Genomic DNA, 18,784 nt, shown 5'->3' with positions numbered 1-18,784 from the left:
AAGAAATTACAGTGAAAGTCAATGGATAATCATGATTCAAGATAGTCAATTTCCTATGCATAAAACTTTTCATTAACACGTCTATCACTACACGAAAACAGCAAAGAAGAAAGATGAACAAGATCATAAATTATAATTTTCTTCCGGTTCTCTGTTGAAAGCTTTTTTTGAGGCTCCAATAAAAGTTCTGGTTAATTTTAGGTTACTGATTTGTAATTCAAAACTTATAAACTTCAAAAGCATTTATGAAAAATCAAATTAACATTTCTCTTTCAAATATTCCTTAAAACAAAAGTAACATCTTACTTAAAATAACTGGGACAGAATAACTCTGCTCAGTTAGATCTTTGCCCTCACTACCTCACAGAACTGACACACATCGGCCGGGCGCGGTGGCTCACGCCTGTAATCCCAGCACTTTGGGAGGCCGAGGCGGGCGGATCACGAGGTCAGGAGATCGAGACCATCCTGGCTAACACAGTGAAACCCCGTCTCTACTAAAAATACAAAAAATTAGCCGGGCAAGGTGGCAGGCGCCTGTAGTCCCAGCTACTCGGGAGGCTGAGGCAGGAGAATGGCGTGAACCCCGAGGGGCGGAGCCTGCAGTGAGCCAAGATCGGGCCACTGCACTCCAGCCTGGGCGACACAGCGAGACTCTGGCTCAAAAAAAAAAAAAAAAAAAAAAAAAGAACTGACACACATCACACAATATGAGTGTATATTAGGTAAAAAACATGTATACATCAAGAATGAATATATGAAATTTCAGCTGATGTATGCTCAATAATTGCTTCTACTTTTTGACTTATTTAAAATGTGAAATAATAAGTCAACATTAAACAATTAATAAGTCAACAATTCAACAGATGTCTGTTGAGTGCCTGGTACGTTTTAGTGCTGTTTACATCCTTGCTTTAGTTAGTAAAGGGAGGGAAGGTCTTCTCTCAAAATCTGCTTGTTTGTTAAGTCACATAGCTTCCTGGGACCTATTGCCATTATCTTTCCTATTTTAGAAGTTTTACTTATTTTATTCACATAGTCAAAATTCAAAAAAAAAGGGACTAAGTACCTATTTCTGAGTCTGCTAAATGTCTATTAACACAATATCTTTGCGTTAACTGTTGTCCATGACACAGCTATCAGCTAGTCAAACCATCATGAGAGATAAACTCTTTTCTCTAATCAGATTATTGTAGTTATTTAGAAATGGAATGTTCTAAACAGAAGGCTTCAGTAGAAGAGGTTCAGATCCCATTAATCATCATATCTATTACTTTTACCACTTTAATTACTCTCTAAACTTTCCACTTTTATTCATTCCCACTGCACTGCTTAGTTCCAAAAACTAGCATCTCTCACTAGGATGCCAATGTTCTCCAACTTGTGGCTAGAATGATTTCTCTAAATGTGTATCTCATCAGGTCACTCCCCTTAACTCTATTTTAAAAAATCAGGATCACATTTTAATGCAAGGAATGATAAAACTAGAAGTTGCTTTGGAAATTGCTCCCAGCTGGTTTCTTCAGTTCTCAGAGCCTTACCGTGCTCTCCTTTCACCCTTAAATGTAATAGCTCATCCACACTAAACTCTACATTTCTACAATTTTCCACATCTCTCTCCTCTGAGCCTTTGCACATGTTGTTCTTCTTGACATTGCAGGGAAGAGCTAGAATCTGACTAAGTAAATTCTACTCAATGTAGAGTCTCCTGTGTCTTTCCATTCCCCAGCTCATTAGACACCACTTCCTTCTGGGAGCTCACCTTGTCTTAGGGCTCACCAGAGTTTATTGTTTCTTGTCTCTACTAGGTTGTAAGCTCTTTGTGGGCAGATATGTCTTATTCATGGGTTTAGCTCTAGTACTTAGCAAAGTTCTTTGCATATAGTTAGTACTTAATAAGTATTCATTGAATGAATGTATTATAATAGCAAACCTATTTACAGAGAATGTCTAAAGTACCAAAGCTGAGGGGGGTTGGTGGTTGTGGTTAACTGCAAGCCAACAGCAGAACCTGCCAAGTTTGGGTGTCTCAAGTAGAAGTGAAAAGTAAGCAGGGATTAAGTGGGAGTTGGGCTTCCTGTCTGCAAAGTCCAGGCTGGGAGATGAAATGGATGAGTGCATGGCAGAAAATATCATCACATACTGAAGAAGCTGACTGCTAAACTTAGCCTAACATGTTTTAAATTGTAACTTTTCCAGATTCTCTTTCATAGCAGAATGTCACTGACAGTCTACAGACACTGTCTCCAAAATGACAATTAATACTGAATACAGCAATTCTAGCCTCTTTTAAGGAGAACCATCTGACCCAGAAGCTGAAAAGAATTTACTTAAGAAGGCACCAATTTAATAAGCATCCATGATTTTACATTTAATTAACTTGAGAAAATTGTGCTTTCAAAATCTAGTTAAACAAAAGAGGTAGTAAATCTCTTTAATGCCTTAACATCAAATTCCAATGGAGTATGATTTTTTTTAAAGTTTCAGATTTTTTTTTCTGAGAAATATCAAACTGCTTATATTATCCGTCTTGCCAACCTATAATATATAAGAAAGAGGTCAAACTAATAATCTTAAACGTGTCTTAAAAATGTAAATTTCTAGTCTTGATTTCTGACCTCCAGCTAATGAATTATTATGCCTTGCTTGTATTCTCAAATCCAAACCATTTAGTAGTTTGTAAGTGCATTTTTATAAAATTTGACATTTTATTTATTTATTTAAGACAGAGTCTCTTGCTCTGTCACCCAGGCTGGAGTGCAGTGGCATGATCTCAGTTTACTGCAGAGCCTCTGCCTCCTGGGTTCCAGTGATTCTCCTGCCTCAGCCTCCCAAGTAGCTGGGATTACAGGTGTGTGCCACCATGCCTGGCTAATTTTTGTATTTTTAATAGAGATTGGGTTTCGTCATCTTGGCCAGGCTGGTCTCCAACTCCTGGCCTCAAGTGATCTGCCTACCTTGGCCTCCCAAAGTGCTGGGATTACAGGTATAAGCCACTGTGCCCAGCCTAAATTTAACATTTTAAATAAAGCATTGTGAGGACTTTTGGTTTCCGATATGGCGTGTAAGGAGCTTAGAAGTCCATCACTCTGTAATTAGAACAAGTACAACACTGAACAAACTGACAAATTAACATTCTTCTTAGATCTGCCATAGAAGTGAGGTTACAGTGCAAACTGCTGCCCCTAAAATTGGAGAGTAAGACAGGTTAGGATAGAGTGTCACAATTTATCAGAGCAAAAATCCCTGAGCAGAAACCTCCTCTGAACCATCATGAGGTAGGAAAATATAAACTTTAACTGATGAATTGCTGAAGGATCAGTGTGGACAAGTCTGAAAGATAAAAACTTTAGGGGGACCTAATCTTAAGGGGATCCTCACACTTTTGAAGAGTTTTACTTCCAAGAGCTGTATCAGAGCCTCACAGTGAATACCAGAGGAAAAATCTCTTTCTGCTTCTGGAAGAAGGAGGAGAAAAGAAACAACTTTGAAATATGGCAGAGAATGCTGCTTGTCTTAACAAGGTCTGCCCTCAGGAAAAACTACTTTAGTAGAGCCCAACCTCCTGGGGTTTTATCAGAGTCTAACAAACCTAGGGAAATAGAAATCCCCAACTCTACCCAGCTGTACCCTTGAGCACCAGTGTAGATCACAGTCTAGAGGTACAAGCTTATGAAAAGACTGAGATCTAAATATAGGACTACAGAGTGCTTCCTCTTTCCCCATAACTTACCATTATTATTACTGAAGGCTTATTTACCAGAGTTGTGCTTTTTTTTTTTCCTAATCTAGTGTATTAGTCCATTCTCACATTGCTATAAGGAAAAACCTGAGACTGAGTAATTTATAAGAAGCTTAATTGGCTCTTCTTCAGGCTGCACAGGAAGTATGGCAGCATTTGCTTCTGGGGAGACTTCAGGGAGCTTTTACTCATGGCAGAATGCAAAGCGGCAATAGGCGCTTCACATGCTGAAAGCAGGAACGAGAGAGGGAAGGAGGTAGGCCACACACATTTAAATGACCAGATCTCATGAGAACTCACTCCTTATTACGAGGACAGTACCAAGAGGATGGTGCTAAACCATTTGTGAGAAATCCAACCCCATGATTGAATCACCTCCCATCAGGCCCCACCTCCAACACTGGGCATTACAGTTCAACATGAGATCTGGTGGGGACACAGATCCAAACCATATCACCTAGTATATCATGCCCACCTTTCAATAAATAACAAGGCATACTAAAGGGCAAAAACACAGTTTGAAGAGACTGAAAAAGTATCAGAACTAGAGTCAAATATGACAAATACGTGGGAATGATCAGACCAGACATTTTTTAAAACTGTGAATCATATATGAAGTGCTTTAATGGAAAAAATAGACGCCATGCAAGAACAGGTGGATGATGTAAACAGAGAGATGAATATTCTAAGAAAGAATCCAATAGAAATGCTAGCTTGACCGTCAAAAATACTATACCAGAAAAATGGAGAATGTCTTTGATAGGCTCATTAGTAGACTAGACAGGGCTGAGTAAAGAATCTTTGAGCCTGAAGATATGACAATAGAAAAAACTTCTAAAACTGAAGAGCAAAGGAAGAAAAAGACTGATAAAAAAGAGAGCAAAGAATATCCAAGATTAGATTGTGGAACAATGACAAAAAGTGTAAATATGTATAATTTGTTTAATGGGAATAGTGGAAGGAGAAGAAAGAGAGAAAGAAATAGTAACAACATTTAAAGCAATAATGACTAATAACTTCCTGAATAATTATTGTGAGACAGCAGTAACAGTTTGACAGTTTCCTCAGACCCAGGAAACTCAGAGAACACAAGGTATGATAAATACTAAAAAAAATCCCTAGGCATACCACATTCAAACATCAGAAAAAACAAAGAAAAAGAAAAAACAAAGAAAAAATCTTTATAAAGATTCTCAGGAACTAGGCAAGAAGAAGAGTATGGAATGAAACAAAGTGTTAAGAAGAAAACAAAACCAAAAAACCCTAGAATTCTATGTTCTGTGAGATTATCCTTCAAATGTGAGAAAATAGATACTTCTCAGACAAACAAAAAGAATTTGTAGACCTGTCTTGCAAGAAATGTTAAACAAAGTTCTTCAGGAGAAGAAAAATTACAAAGATCGGAAACTCAGATCTACAGCCAGAAAGAGAATCAAAGAAGGAATAAGTGAAGACAATAAAAACTGTTTTTCTTATTCTAAATTGATCTAATAGGCAACAGTTTGTCCAAAGTAATAATAGCAACAATTTATTCAATTATGTATGATTGTGTGTGTGTGCGCGTGTGTGTACGTACTTATGTATAAGTGAAATAAATAATAGCAGTGATACAAGGGACAGGAGAGAAGAGTAACATTTTGTTATTATAAGATACTGATACTACCCATGAAGTGGTATAGGAGATATTGTGGGTTCAGTTCCACACCACCACAATAAAGCAAATATTACAATAAAATGAGTCACAGTTTTATTTCACAGTGCATATAAAGTTATGTTTGCACTACACCGTGGTCTATTAAATGTGCAATAGTGTTATCTCTAAAAACAACGTGACATACCATAATTTTAAAATACTTTGCTGCTAAATATGCTAATGACCATCTAAGACTTTAGCGAGTTGTAACCTTTTTGCTGGTGGAGGTTCTTGCCTCAGGGTTGATGGTGCTGACTGATGGGGGTGGTGGCTGCTGAAAGCTAGGGTGGCTGTTGTAGGTTCTTAAAATAAGGCAACAATTAAGTTTGCTGCATATTGATTGACTTTTTTCAGGAAGTTTCTCTGTAGCATGTGATGCTGTTTGATAGCACTTTACCCATAGTAGAACTTCTTTCAAAATTGGACTCAATCCTCTCAAACCCTGCTGCTGTGTTATCAATTAACTTTATGTAATATTCTAAATCCTTTGTTGTCATTCAACAATGTTCAGAGTATTTTCACTAGGAGTAGATTCCATCTCAAGATACCACTTTATTTGCTAATTCATAAGAAGCAACTCCTCATCCATGGAAGTTTTATGCTGAGATTACATCAGTGCAGTCACCATCTGCAGATTCCGCTTCCAGTTCTAGTCTTCATGCTATTTTCACATCTGCAGTTAATATCCTCCACTGGAAGCCTCAAACACCTCAAAATCATCTACGAGAGATGGAATCAACTTCTTCCAAACTCTTGTTAATGTTGTTATTTTTACCTCCTCCCATGAATAAGTAATGTTCTTAAATGGCATCTAGAATGGTAAATCCTTTCCAAAAGGCTGTCAATTTACTTTGCTCAGATCAATCACAGGAATGACTATCTAAGGCAGCTATCGCCTTACAAAATGTATTAATGACAATACTTAAAAGATAATATGACTCATTGACCCAGAGGCTGCAGAATGGATGTTGTGTTCGTAGGCATGAAAACAACAATCATCTCTTTGTACATCACCGTCGGAGCTCTTGGGCAACTAGGTCAATTGTCCGTGTGCAGTAATATTTGAAAGAAATCATTTTTCTCCCCCTCAGGCCGCAGATCTCAATGCCAGGCTTAAAATATTCAGTAAACCATGAGGTAAACAGCTGTGCTGTCATCTTGGCTTTGTTGTTGTATTTATTGAGTACAGGCAGAGTAGATTTAGCATCTATCTTAAGGGTCCTAGAATTTTTTTTTTTTTTTTTGAGATGGAGTCTCGCTCTGTCACCTAGGCTGGAGTGCAGTGGCGTGATCTCGGCTCACTGCAAGCTCCGCCTCCCAGGTTCACTCCATTCTCCTGCCTCGGCCTCCCGAGTAGTTGGGATTACAGGTGCCCGCCACCAGGCCGGCTAATTTTTTGTATTTTTAGTAGACACGGGGTTTCACCGTGTTAGCCAGGATGGTCTCGATCTCCTGACCTTGTGATCTGCCGATCTCAGCCTCCCAAAGTGCTGGGATTACAGGCATGAGCCACTGTGCCCAGCTGGGTCCTAGAATTTTTGGAATGGTCAATGAGCATTCACGTTTTCTTAAAGTCATCACATGCATTAATCCCTCATGAGAAAGTTAACCTGTTCTTTAAAGCTGTCCTTTAAAACTTGTCTCAAGCTACGAAAGTCCTAGATGGCATCTTCTTCCAATAGAACACTGTTCCATCTACATTGAAAATCTGTTGTTTAGTGCACAAACCTTCATCACTTATCTTAGCTAGATCTTCTGGATAAGTTACTGCAGCTTCTCCATCAGCACTTGCTGCTTCACATTGCACTTTTTTGTTATGGAGATGGCTTCTTTCCTTAAACCTCATGAAACAACCTCTGCTAGCTTTCCTCTATTCTTCTGCAGCTTCCTCACCTCTCTCAGCCTTCAAAGAATTGAAGAAAGTTAGGGCCTTGTTCTGGATTAGGCTTTGGCTTAAGGAAATGTTATAACTGGTTTGATCATCTATCTGGACCAATAAAGCTTTCTCCATATTAGCAATAAGGCTGTTTTGCTGTCTTATCATCTGTTTGCTAAATGGAATAGCACTCGCAATTTCCTTCAAGAACTTTTCCTTTGCATTCACAACTCAGCTAACTGGCCCACAGGTCTAGCTTTCAGCATTATCTCTGCTTTTGACATCCCTTCCTTACTAACCTTAATTCTTTCTAGGTTTTGATTTAAAATGAGAGATGTGTGACTCTTCCTTTCACTTGAGCACTTAGAGGCCAGTGAAAAGTTACTTATTTGTTTAATTTCAATATCTTTGTGTCTCAGGGAATAGGAAGGCCTGAGGAAGGGGAAAGAATGAGGAAATGGCCAGTCAGTGGGGGCAGTCAGAACACACACAACTGATCTATAGATTCAATGAAATCCCAATCAAAATCTCAGCAAGTTATTTTTCAATATATACTAACCAATTTTAAAGTTCATATGAAAAGAAAAAAGACCCAGAATAGCCAAGAGAATATTGAAGGAAAAGAACAAAGATAGAAGACTGACACTACTCAACATTGAGACTTACCATAAAGCTACAGCAATCAGACACTGTGCTATTGGCAAAAGAACAGACAAAAAGATCAACGGTACGGAACAGATCTTTGAGTATAGAAATACACTCTCATAAGTATAATCAACTGATCTTTGATAAAAGAGCAAAGGCAATACACTGGAAAAAAACATTCTTTAATAAATGGTGCTGAAACAACTGAAAACTCACATTAAAAAAATGAATCCAGACACAGACCTTACACCCTTCCCAAAAACTAACTCAAAATAGATCACATACCTATGTTTTATGTAAAACACAAAACTCTAAAACTTCCCAGAAAACACAGGAGAATATTTAGATGATCTTGGGTATGCTGATTACTTTTTAGACATAAGACCAAACACATAATCCATGAAAGAAACAAATTGATAAGCTTAAAAACTTAAACTTAAAAATTTCCACTCTGCAAATGACACTGTTGAGAGAATAAGAAAAGCTACAGACTGAAAGAAAATATTTCCAGAACACATACCTGATAAAGCTTCTGTTATCCAAAATATACAAATAACTCTTTTTTGTCTGTTTGTTTTAAGATGGAGTGTCTGTCACTCTGTCACCCAGGCTGGAGTATAGTGGCTTGCAGCATCTTGGCTCACTGCAACCTCTGCCTCCTAGGTTCAAGCCTCTCAAGTAGCTGGGATTACAAGCATGCACCACCATGCCCAGCTAATTTTTGTCTTTTTAGTAGAGATGGGGTTTCACCATGTTGGCCAGGCTGGTCTCAAATTCTTGACTCAAGTGATCTGCCCGCCTCAGCCTCTTGAAGTGCTAGGAATATACAAATAATTCTCAAAGCTTAACATGAAAATGAACAATCTAATAAAAAAATGGATGAAAAACCTGAAGAGATACCTCACCATAGAAGAATGCAGATGGTAAGTGAGCATATAAGAAGACGCTAATCATTGTATGTTGTTAGGAAATTTCAAATTATAACAATGGAATATCACTACACACCTATTAAAATGGCCAATATCAAGAACACTGATAACACCAAATGCTGGTGAGAATTCTCACAAAGGTAAAGCTATGGAGACAGTATGGAGCAACAGGAACTCTCATTCATTGCTTGTGTGAATGCAAAATGGTATAGCCACTTAAGAATACTGGCAGTGTTTTAGAAAACTAAATATACACTTACAACATGATTCATCAGTAGCACATTTAGGTATTTACCCAAATGAGTTGAAAACTTATGTCCATGCAAAAACCTATATATGGATGTTTATAGCAGCTTTATTCATAATTGCCAAAATTTGAAAGCAGCCAAGATGTCTTTCATTGGGTAAGTCAATAAACTCTGGTATGTCCAGACAACGAAATATTATTCAATGACAAAAGGAAATAAGCTATAAGGCCATAAAAAATAAATAGAAGAAACCTAAATGTGTACAGTTGATTCTTGAACAACATGAGGGGTGGAGTACCAACCCCCCAACAGTTGAAAACCCTTATATAACTTTTGATTCCCCACAAATTTAACTACTAATAGCCTACTGTTGACTGGAAACCTGAAGGATAACAGAGTTGATTAACACATATTTTGTATGTTACGTATATTATATACGTATTCTTAAAATAAGTTGGAGAAAAGAAAACGTTACTAAGAAAATCATTAGGAAGAGATAATAAATTTACACTCAGTAAGTGAAAGTGGGTCAACATAAAGGTCTTCATCCTCATCATCTTCACATTGAGAAGACTGAAGAGGAGGAGGACGAAGAGGAGAAGTTGGTCTTGCTGTCTCAGGAATGGCAAAGGTGTAGGAAAATCCATGTATAAGTGGACCTGTGCAGTTCAAACCCATGTTGTCCCAGGGCTGACTTTATTACTAAGTGAAAGAAATCAATCTAAAAGGTTATATACTGTATGATTCTAACTATATGATATTCTGGAAAAGGTAAAGCTATGGAGACAGTAAAAGATTAGTGGTTGCCAGAAGTTAGGGGGTAAGGAGGACAGAAAGGTAGAAGACAGAAGATTTTTAGGGCAATGCAACTATTCTGTATGATCCTGCAATTGTGGTTATAGAACATTATACATTTTAAAAAACACATACAATGTAAAACACCAAGAGTGAACCCTAGCATAAATTATGGACTCTAGGTGATAATCATGTACCAAAGTAGGTTTATATAGTAGTACAATGTACTACTATAACTAATGTACTAATGTTCTGTGTGGATTTTGGTAGTGAAGGAGGTGGTAAACTTGTAGAGATAAGGGTATATGGGAACTTTCTATATTTCCACTCATTTTTGCTGTAAACTTAAAATTGGTCTAAAATATAAAGTTTATTAAAAGTTTAAAAAGAATTGTCAAAGTTTCAAAAAATCCTATATTCCACAATATTTTCTCTAACTTCATGAAGATGAATTATAATAAATATGAGAGGTGATATAACACCAAGAAATCCAGATCTGTATTAAAAAGGGCAATAATAATAATAATAATTACCATTATTATTTTAAATTGAGACAGGGTCTCGCTCTGTCAACTAGGAAGCAGTGGCATAATCTTGTCTCACTGCAGCCTTGATGAACTGGGCTCAAGTGATCCTCTCACCTCAGCCTCTCAAGTAGCTGGGACTACAGGTGCATGCCACCACACCAGCTACTTTGTAAAAATGTTTTTGTAGAGATGAGGTCTCACTATGTTGCCCAGGATGATCTTTAAGTCCTAGGCTTAAGCAATCCTCCTGCCCCAGCCTCCAGAAGTGCTGAGGTTACAAGCATGAGCCATAGAATTAATGTGATGTTATAGATATATTAAGAAGAAATCCTTATTCTCATCAAAGAATAAAAATTACTAAAGTGAACAAATAAAATAGAAATGGGCCCTCTGGAATTTATGACAATTTTCCCTGACAAAAATTCTGACATCAAATAGTATTTATCACGAAGAACCTACCACCTTCTGTAGGTTGTAACTAAAGAGTCTTTAGGAGACAAGTTTATATCTTATCCCACACAAACTGAAAGTTTTCACGAACATAAAGGAAACATGATGCGTGGGTAGAAGGATTTAATTTGCCATTGTGGAGCACCATAATAGAGAGAAGTTAATCGTGTATTTTGCCTTCCACTCAGAATAGAATCAAAAGTATATGACAAAGCATCCCTTTCTATTAAAAGGACAGAATGTCATGAGCATTGAAAGCGTTCTTCCTTAAAAAATATAACAAAATCATTAATTGTTTTATTAATTTTTCAAAAAAAGGAACACGATTCGGATGTGTCCTTTCATGAGGAAAAAAAAAACACTAAAATTGTTTAGTATAAGTACTGGGAAATCAGTATTTTTCCCACATGAGACATACTAAAATTCTAGATTCATTGGTTTTCACTATAATGAACATTAAATTTCATTTTAAAATAGCCCAGATGTTTTGATTCAAACAAAATTCCATTTTCTAAAAACAAACAAGAAATGTAGTATATTTATAGCATCAGGGTTTGCTATTTAAAATATCATGCATTTTATGTAGATTAACTGTTTCTTCTTTTTTTTTTTTTTCATTTTTTAAGTCAGGTTCTTGCTCTGTCACCTAGAGTGCAGTGGCATGATCAGAGCTCACTGCAGCCTCGAACTTCTGGGCTCAAGTGATTTTCTGCCTCAGCCACCCTAGTAGCTAAGACTACGTGCATGTGCCATCACCACAGACTAATTTTTAAAACTTTTTTGTAGACAAAGAGTCTTGCTATGTTGCGCAGGCTGGTCTCAAACTCCTGGGCTCAAGCGATCTCCTGTCTCAGCCTCCCAAAGCACTTGTGATTAGAGGTGTGGGCCACTGTGCCCAGCCTGCTTCTTAAATACATATTATGATCTTGAAACAAAATTCGTAGACTCAGCTATGTTCTATAAAGTATTTTCAAAGGGATTACACTATTTTAGTTCTTTTTTTTTATTCTTCCCAGCACCTTACTTCAGTGACTTCTAACTGGGCTAACCTATCTCTAAACTAAGTCCATCTTTGCTTGAAGCTATCTACACAGAACAATATCACGGCAAACGTTGTATTATACTGTAATTACTAATTTTTTTTTGGTTTCTTGGACAAGTATTCACTCAACAAACACATAATACTGATTTTCTCTGACATACAGTTCCTGAAATAAATGTCATTAATGAAAGGTAACAAAATATGTCACTCCAAAGTATGCCACTTGTAAAAATTATTTTTTGCTGAAGGCAATTGTGAAGAAGCAGATACAGATAAAGCTCTTTGCTTTCCCTCTATTTGCCTAAAAGCAGGACATAAATTTGTAGAGTTTTCTCTCCTGCCCTCTCTCCAGGGATGGCAGAAGTTAGTGACAACCTAGAGCCTGAGCCTGGAGACTGCAACAGAGGAATCCGCATAAGAAACTTTACTACAACTAGCCACTATCTGCCATTAATTATCCTCATCTATTTACCTTCACACAATTTGCTGTTCTTATAGACTCAAAGTCCTTTTCCTTTGTTTTGTCTCTAAGAATTTATTGTTCTTTTAAGATGATATATAAGCTGAAGTTCTAACCACCCCTTTGGGTTACTAATCTCTGAGTGCTTCCACGTGAACGTATTATACACAGGTTAATAAAAGTCTGTTTGTTTTTTCCTTAGTCTGTCTCCTGTCAGTCTAATTTGCGGGGTCCCAGCCAATGAACCTAAAACAGGTAGAGGGAAAACAATTTTTCAATGCCAACACATATGTTCAGGTGACTGCCCATGTTAAAGCCTTATTTACCATCAGCCCTAGAAATGAACTTGATCTGTGATCTACCTTATCTGCTTAAGGCTGAAGTCTCTGCCTGAAGGCGTCTCCCTTGGGGACTACAATCTAGCTCCATTTCTCTTATCTTTCAGTAAATTCACATCTCTATAAACTTAGCCCTCCTTGTTCTCCAGAGCTGCTGAGGTGTGCCTAGAAACCATGCTAGGCACAAACCCTGGAAAGGATTATTTGAAAAAATCAGGGCAGTTCATTATTTGCTGTGAAGATGACTTTGCTTTCATAAAAGCCTTTCCCATTCATTCCTGAGTCTATCTGCAAAAGAGACTACTAATGCCTTATTGTTAAAAAATGGCTAGATATCTGAATAAAAATATATAAATTTAAAATAGCAAGAAATATATATATTTCTTGTTATATATATATGTTTCTTGCTATTATATTTCTTTATATATATATCTTTCTCTATATATTTCTTGCTATTATATATATTATATATAAATTTAAAATAGCAAGAAGAGGCTGGGCATGGTAGCTCACACCTGAGTACTTGGGGAGGCTGAGGAGGGAGGATAGCTTGAGACTGGAAGTTTGAGAACAGCCTGGGCAACATAGCAAGACCCCATCTCTATAATAAAATAAAATTTAAAAAGAAAAAAAAAGAAGAAAATTTTTCCATAGAACTCATGTTCTCGTTTGTTTTGATTTTTTAGAAAGTAAAAATCATTTCATTAGAAGAAGACTCAATGCACCTATAAAAATAGAACTTCCATTAGATTCTGAATAGCTAACATTCCACAGGAAATATGTACAAGCACCACACTGCTAAAACCATCATCAAAAGGAGGAACACAAGGAGCATTCCTTCTTTGGGAATTCAAGTAGTTATTTTATCTCGGAACTCACTGGGTAAGTGGCTCTAATTTTCCATAAGAGTATTTCACTGATATCTTTAAGATATCAATGTATATTTCTTAACTATATGTAAAATGTGCATTTTTCTAAAGCTGCTTACTTTTCTTTTCATAGATTATTGCTGCAATGATCATGTAATTTCGATAAATTAGACACATATCTGTTATGCTCTTTTCAGTCATTGAAAATGCATACTTTTAACCATTGTTTTTCAATTTTTCTAATGCTGGATGCTTTATTGGATTGTGTTTAACTAGTTTATTAATCTCATTTACTGGTAGATCATTTTAAGGATAACTGCTGATAATGCTCCTCTTAAACTTTAAATACTAAAGAATAATTGCAAGAATTTGAGCCCTTCATTCTAGAGGCAGAAGTTCATTTGCCTGTTGCAGCATATTTCAAATTACTATGGTTTGTATGTGAACTTTCACCTTCTTCACTTTGGTTTCAAAGACATTAATAACCCAAACAAATATCAATGCTAAAGACATAATCCACTTTAGTTAAAAATCTTATTCTGTTTCCATGTGAACTGCTTTCTTTATGTTCTTCACCAATTATTGTGCTGAATTTCTAAAAAATGATACAAGAAAAAATAAACTGTGTGATTCTCATCATGCCCTTAATTTAATAAGGAATACAGAAGCTATAAATTTTAAAATATAGATATAAATAACTTGATGACTGTGGAAAACTGGCATAGTAGAAGGTTTTAACCTAACACTGAAGTGCTTTTTACAGCAGAAGGAGATCAAAATATATCACGCCCAAATATGCCACTTTGGCATAAGGATTATTTTGAGCTAAAGCTAAGTGAGAATCAACAGATACAGAGAGAATTATCTACCCTCCCTTATCTGCCTAAAAGCAGGGAATAAATTTCCCTTTAAGGAAGATGCTCTCTTTCCCCAACACCAGTGAGAAAGATTGACTCATCACAGAAGACAGGGAGTCGACAGCAGATGAGTTTGCAGAAACAGATCTTACTAAAATAGCGCTTATCTTCCATTAGCTCCTTCATATATTTACTAGTCACTTTTCCATAAGTCAATTCTCCATTATCTCTTGAAGCCCAAATTCTCTTTCCTTTGTTAAAAGGGTATAAAAGCCTGAGCCTAACTGCTTCTTTGAGTTTCACTTCTTTTCTGTGAACTCCCATGCACATAAATATTAATACAAATTATATGCCTTGTCTCTTGTTAATCTCTCTCTTGTTAGTTTAATTCTCATGCCCCAGGCACTGAACCTAAAAGGATAGAAAAAAGTGTTTCCTCCCTGACCGAACTGTGATCGAACTCACTTCAGAATGTTATTACTTAAGTAATAAGAACTCACAAAAGTGTTTTTTATTCCACATTCATCACAGCATGAAGGACATATCTTAGTTTACAATACCATACCTTGATCTGCAAAACAAAGGAGATCTGACAAATTAAATATATTAAGAAATAACAACATGTCTGATGCTTAAAAAAAATATGGTAGGTGTATTTCTCCCAGTAAATATAGAAAAAATAAAAATCCCTGTGTTCCAATGACCTCACCCAGCCCTAAGGAAACACCACCCAGGTGTGTCAGTGGAGGCTGTGGGGGGAGCCTGGACTACAGCCCCCATCAGTCAGTAATAAGATGGCATCTGCTTACTCTGGTATCAGAGAAGGCCTGCTAAAGAGAATAGTTAATGGAATCCAAAGTCTTATAAAATAATACCCCCAAATGTTCAGGATATAATCCAAAAATCACTCATCATATCAAGAACCAGGAAAATCTCAGTTTGAATGAGAAGATAATCAACAGGCAGCAACACCAAGATAAGAATGCTGTCAGAATTATCTGATATGGATTTTTAATCAGCCATAATAAAAAAATGCTTCAGAGAGCACTTATGAACACACTTGAAACAAATAAACAAAAGGGAATCTTGGCAAAGAAATAGAGGCTATAAAGAAGAAAAGGAAACTGCAGAAATGAAAAATATAGTTGATATAAAAAATTCAATGGATGGGCTGGGCACAGTGGCTCATGCCTGTAATCCCAGTACTTAGGGAGGCAGAGGCGGGCAGATCACGAGGTCAGGAGTTGGAGGCCAGCCTGACCAACATGGTGAAACCCCGTCTCTACTAAAAATACAAAAGAATTAGCCGGCATGGTGGCGTGCGCCTGTAATCCCAGCTACTCAGGAGGCTGACACAGGAGAATTCTCGCGGTTGCAATGAGCAGAGATCGCGCCACTGCACTCCAGCCTGAATCGCAAATTGCACCACTGCACTCCAGCCTGGGTGACAGAGTGAGACTCTGTCTCAAAAACAAACAAACAAAGAAACAAACAAACAAACAAACAAACAGAGGAAAGAATTAGACAATCAGACTTGAAGACAGAACAATAATAAATTACCCAAACTAAACAACAGAAAGATAACAGACTATGGGGAAAACTACAACAAACAGAGCCTCAGGGACCTCTTAGACTCTAACAAAAGATCCAACATTCATGTCATCAGAGTTCCAAAAGGAAGGGAGAAAGAAGGTGGGGCTAAAAAGGTATTCAAAGAAACAATGTCCAAAAGTTTCCCAAGTTTGCCAAACAAAAACGGACACATTCAGAAGGCTAAGTGAACTCCAAAGAAGTAAACTCCAAGAAATCCAAGCCAAGCAAGATACATCATAGACAAACCTAGAAACCAAAGGCAATGAAAAAAAGAAACAAAAAACAAAAAATTTAAAGCAGCCAGAGAGAACTAATACCTTATCTTTAGGGGAAAAACAATTAGAATGACAAAGATGTCTCATCAAAAACCAAGAAATCCAGAAAGAAGTGGCATAACATTGAAAGAACTCTCAACCTGGATTTTATATCTGGCAAAAATATCATTCAGGAATAAAGGGGAAATCGAGACAAGCTCAGAAAAAGGAATACTAACAATTTGTTGCTAGCATACCTATCCTAAAAGAATGGCTAAAGAAAGCTCAAGAAAAAAAAATCATAAAAGGGACTCAAACATTGCAAAGGAAGAAAAAATAATGGAAAAAGTAAAAACAAGAGCTGAGAAAGGACTGAAGAGGAAGCACTACTAGAACAACATAGAGCCAGATGAAACTACGGCCACATGAGCAAGCCATGGATGAACTGGAACTGTGGAGAGGAGTCTGTGCAGTAGGATTGTGCAGAAGTAGTGCTTCAGTCTCTATGCTAAATATGGCAGATATGCTTGGCTGCCTACCTGTCAGGCCTCTGAGCCCAAGCCTGCAGGTATGCATCAAGATGGCCTGGAGCAACTGAGGAACCACAGGAGAGGTGAAAATAGCCAGGTCCTGCCTTGACTGATGACATTCCACCATTGTGATTTGTTCCTGCCCCACCCTAACCCATCAATTGACCCTGTGACATTCCTTCTCCTGGACAATGAGTATCAGAAGCTCCCCACAGAGTACCCTGTAACCCCTGTCCCCGCCCCCAAGAGAAAAATCCCCTTTGACTGTAATTTTCCACTACCCACCCAAATCCTATAAAACCGTCCCACCCCTATCTCCCTTTGCTGACTCCTTTTTCGGACTCAGTCCGCCTGCACCCAGGTGACTAAAAAGCGTTACTGCTCACACAAAGCCTGTTTGGTGGTCTCTTCACAAGGATGCACGTGACACTACCCAACAGATAAAACTCCCATTCTTTCTTAATAACAGAATCACAATTTAGTTCTGGACTGGGTATCACATGATTCAGAGGAGGCCAGTTCCCTCACCAGATCTACAGACTAAATTATTATTTGTCAATGCCAGTTGTAATTTCATTCCCTTAACAAATACCTGGTTTAGTGTGGGCTTGAGAAGCAGTTCTAATTAAGGATTCTTGAACAGATATCTTCTGAGAAGCTCTTAAGAAAGATTTCTCCATGAGTAAAAACTTACGCAATAGAATTTTGATTCCCCTTTTTCTGCCTTTGGAAGTCACTGTGATAACTGAAAATGTGGCAGTCAATTTCAGACCATAGGGGAACTCAAACATGAAGACAAACCCACATAATACTAAAAACAGACAGATGGAAAGAACGTGGTTTCTTAATGATATAATCGAAGTATTGAATTAACCAAACCTAGTATTAACCTACCTTCAAACTCATATTATGTGAAATAATTTTTTTAATCTTTCCCAAAACTCTGTGGCATCACATTAAAATGCTAAACAGTAGTCCATTATATGAATATACTATAATTATGTAGCTATTTCTCTATAATTGGACCCTTAAGTTGGTTTCTTTCTTTTCTTTTCTCCCCCGTTATAAAGGATGATGCAATGAACATCTTTCAGCATAAAATTTTAACTGAATTTAGGGTATACTTTCCATGGACTTTGTTCCGAGGAGTAAAATTACTAAGTCAAATGATACAAACATTTTTTATTCCCTTTGATGAGCACAGTAGCACCAAATTGATTTCCAGAAAGTATGTTCTTATTAAACTCCTACCAACCATATGTGTGGCCTGTTTTACTATATCCCTGCCACTATATCCCTGCCAAGAGTCATTATTTTCCCTTCATTCTTGCTGACAGCGCCTCACTTTAAAAGTCTTGATTAGTTTAAATCAATTTTGGTAATCCAAGTTTCTTCCTTGAGTCTTCTTTTTACATTAAGACAATAAATTATACATACTCTTAAAAATTAAATGGAAAATTTTGCTTATGTCAAACATTTCTGTGCTACAAGGTAGAATTGAGAACCACTCATGACATCACAACGGACAACACAAAGAGAAATAACTATTTCACTTAGGTTAAGGTTAATTCAAATTAAGGTTAAATTAAATTTTAAATAAAACAATGCTGAGTAGTATCCTCTTTTCAAAAGAATTAGAGTTGAATGTTACTTGAACATTAAAAAATATTGTAGCAGTCAGTAATTTGGACTGTACAATGAGAAAAATCATTAATTCAAAACGGTCCTCAATTAGATTGCAAAAACAATGAATACAGAGTATATACTTACAAATCAAACACCAAGTAGTGAAAGCCCTCTTCTGATATGCTATCATGAAGTCGCACTAGAAAAAAATAAGAGAAGAAAAATTGTGTTATACCTATTCCAACGATCAACGTTAAACCCCACTTCACATGGACATATATCTCCTAGCTAGAAATGTTGGCATTACATT

The 18,784-nt window shown here is 36.9% G+C and overlaps 1 protein-coding gene across 40 annotated transcripts in view; it reads right to left on the bottom strand.

The window, feature by feature from the left end:
- The window catches only part of CAMK2D (calcium/calmodulin dependent protein kinase II delta), a 319,411-nt gene that overhangs the window by 144,699 nt on the left and 155,928 nt on the right, over positions 1 to 18,784 (bottom strand). For all 40 annotated transcript variants that reach the window (XM_055274745.2, XM_055274780.2, XM_055274766.2 and 37 more), the window contains exon 4: positions 18,619 to 18,673. In XM_055274745.2, the coding sequence (XP_055130720.1) occupies positions 18,619 to 18,673 (55 nt within the window). The remainder of the gene's footprint in view (positions 1 to 18,618; positions 18,674 to 18,784) is intronic.

This window comes from Symphalangus syndactylus, chromosome 4, assembly GCF_028878055.3.
Source record: "Symphalangus syndactylus isolate Jambi chromosome 4, NHGRI_mSymSyn1-v2.1_pri, whole genome shotgun sequence".
Lineage (NCBI taxonomy): Eukaryota > Metazoa > Chordata > Mammalia > Primates > Hylobatidae > Symphalangus > Symphalangus syndactylus.
This window is presented reverse-complemented; position numbering and strand designations above follow the sequence as displayed.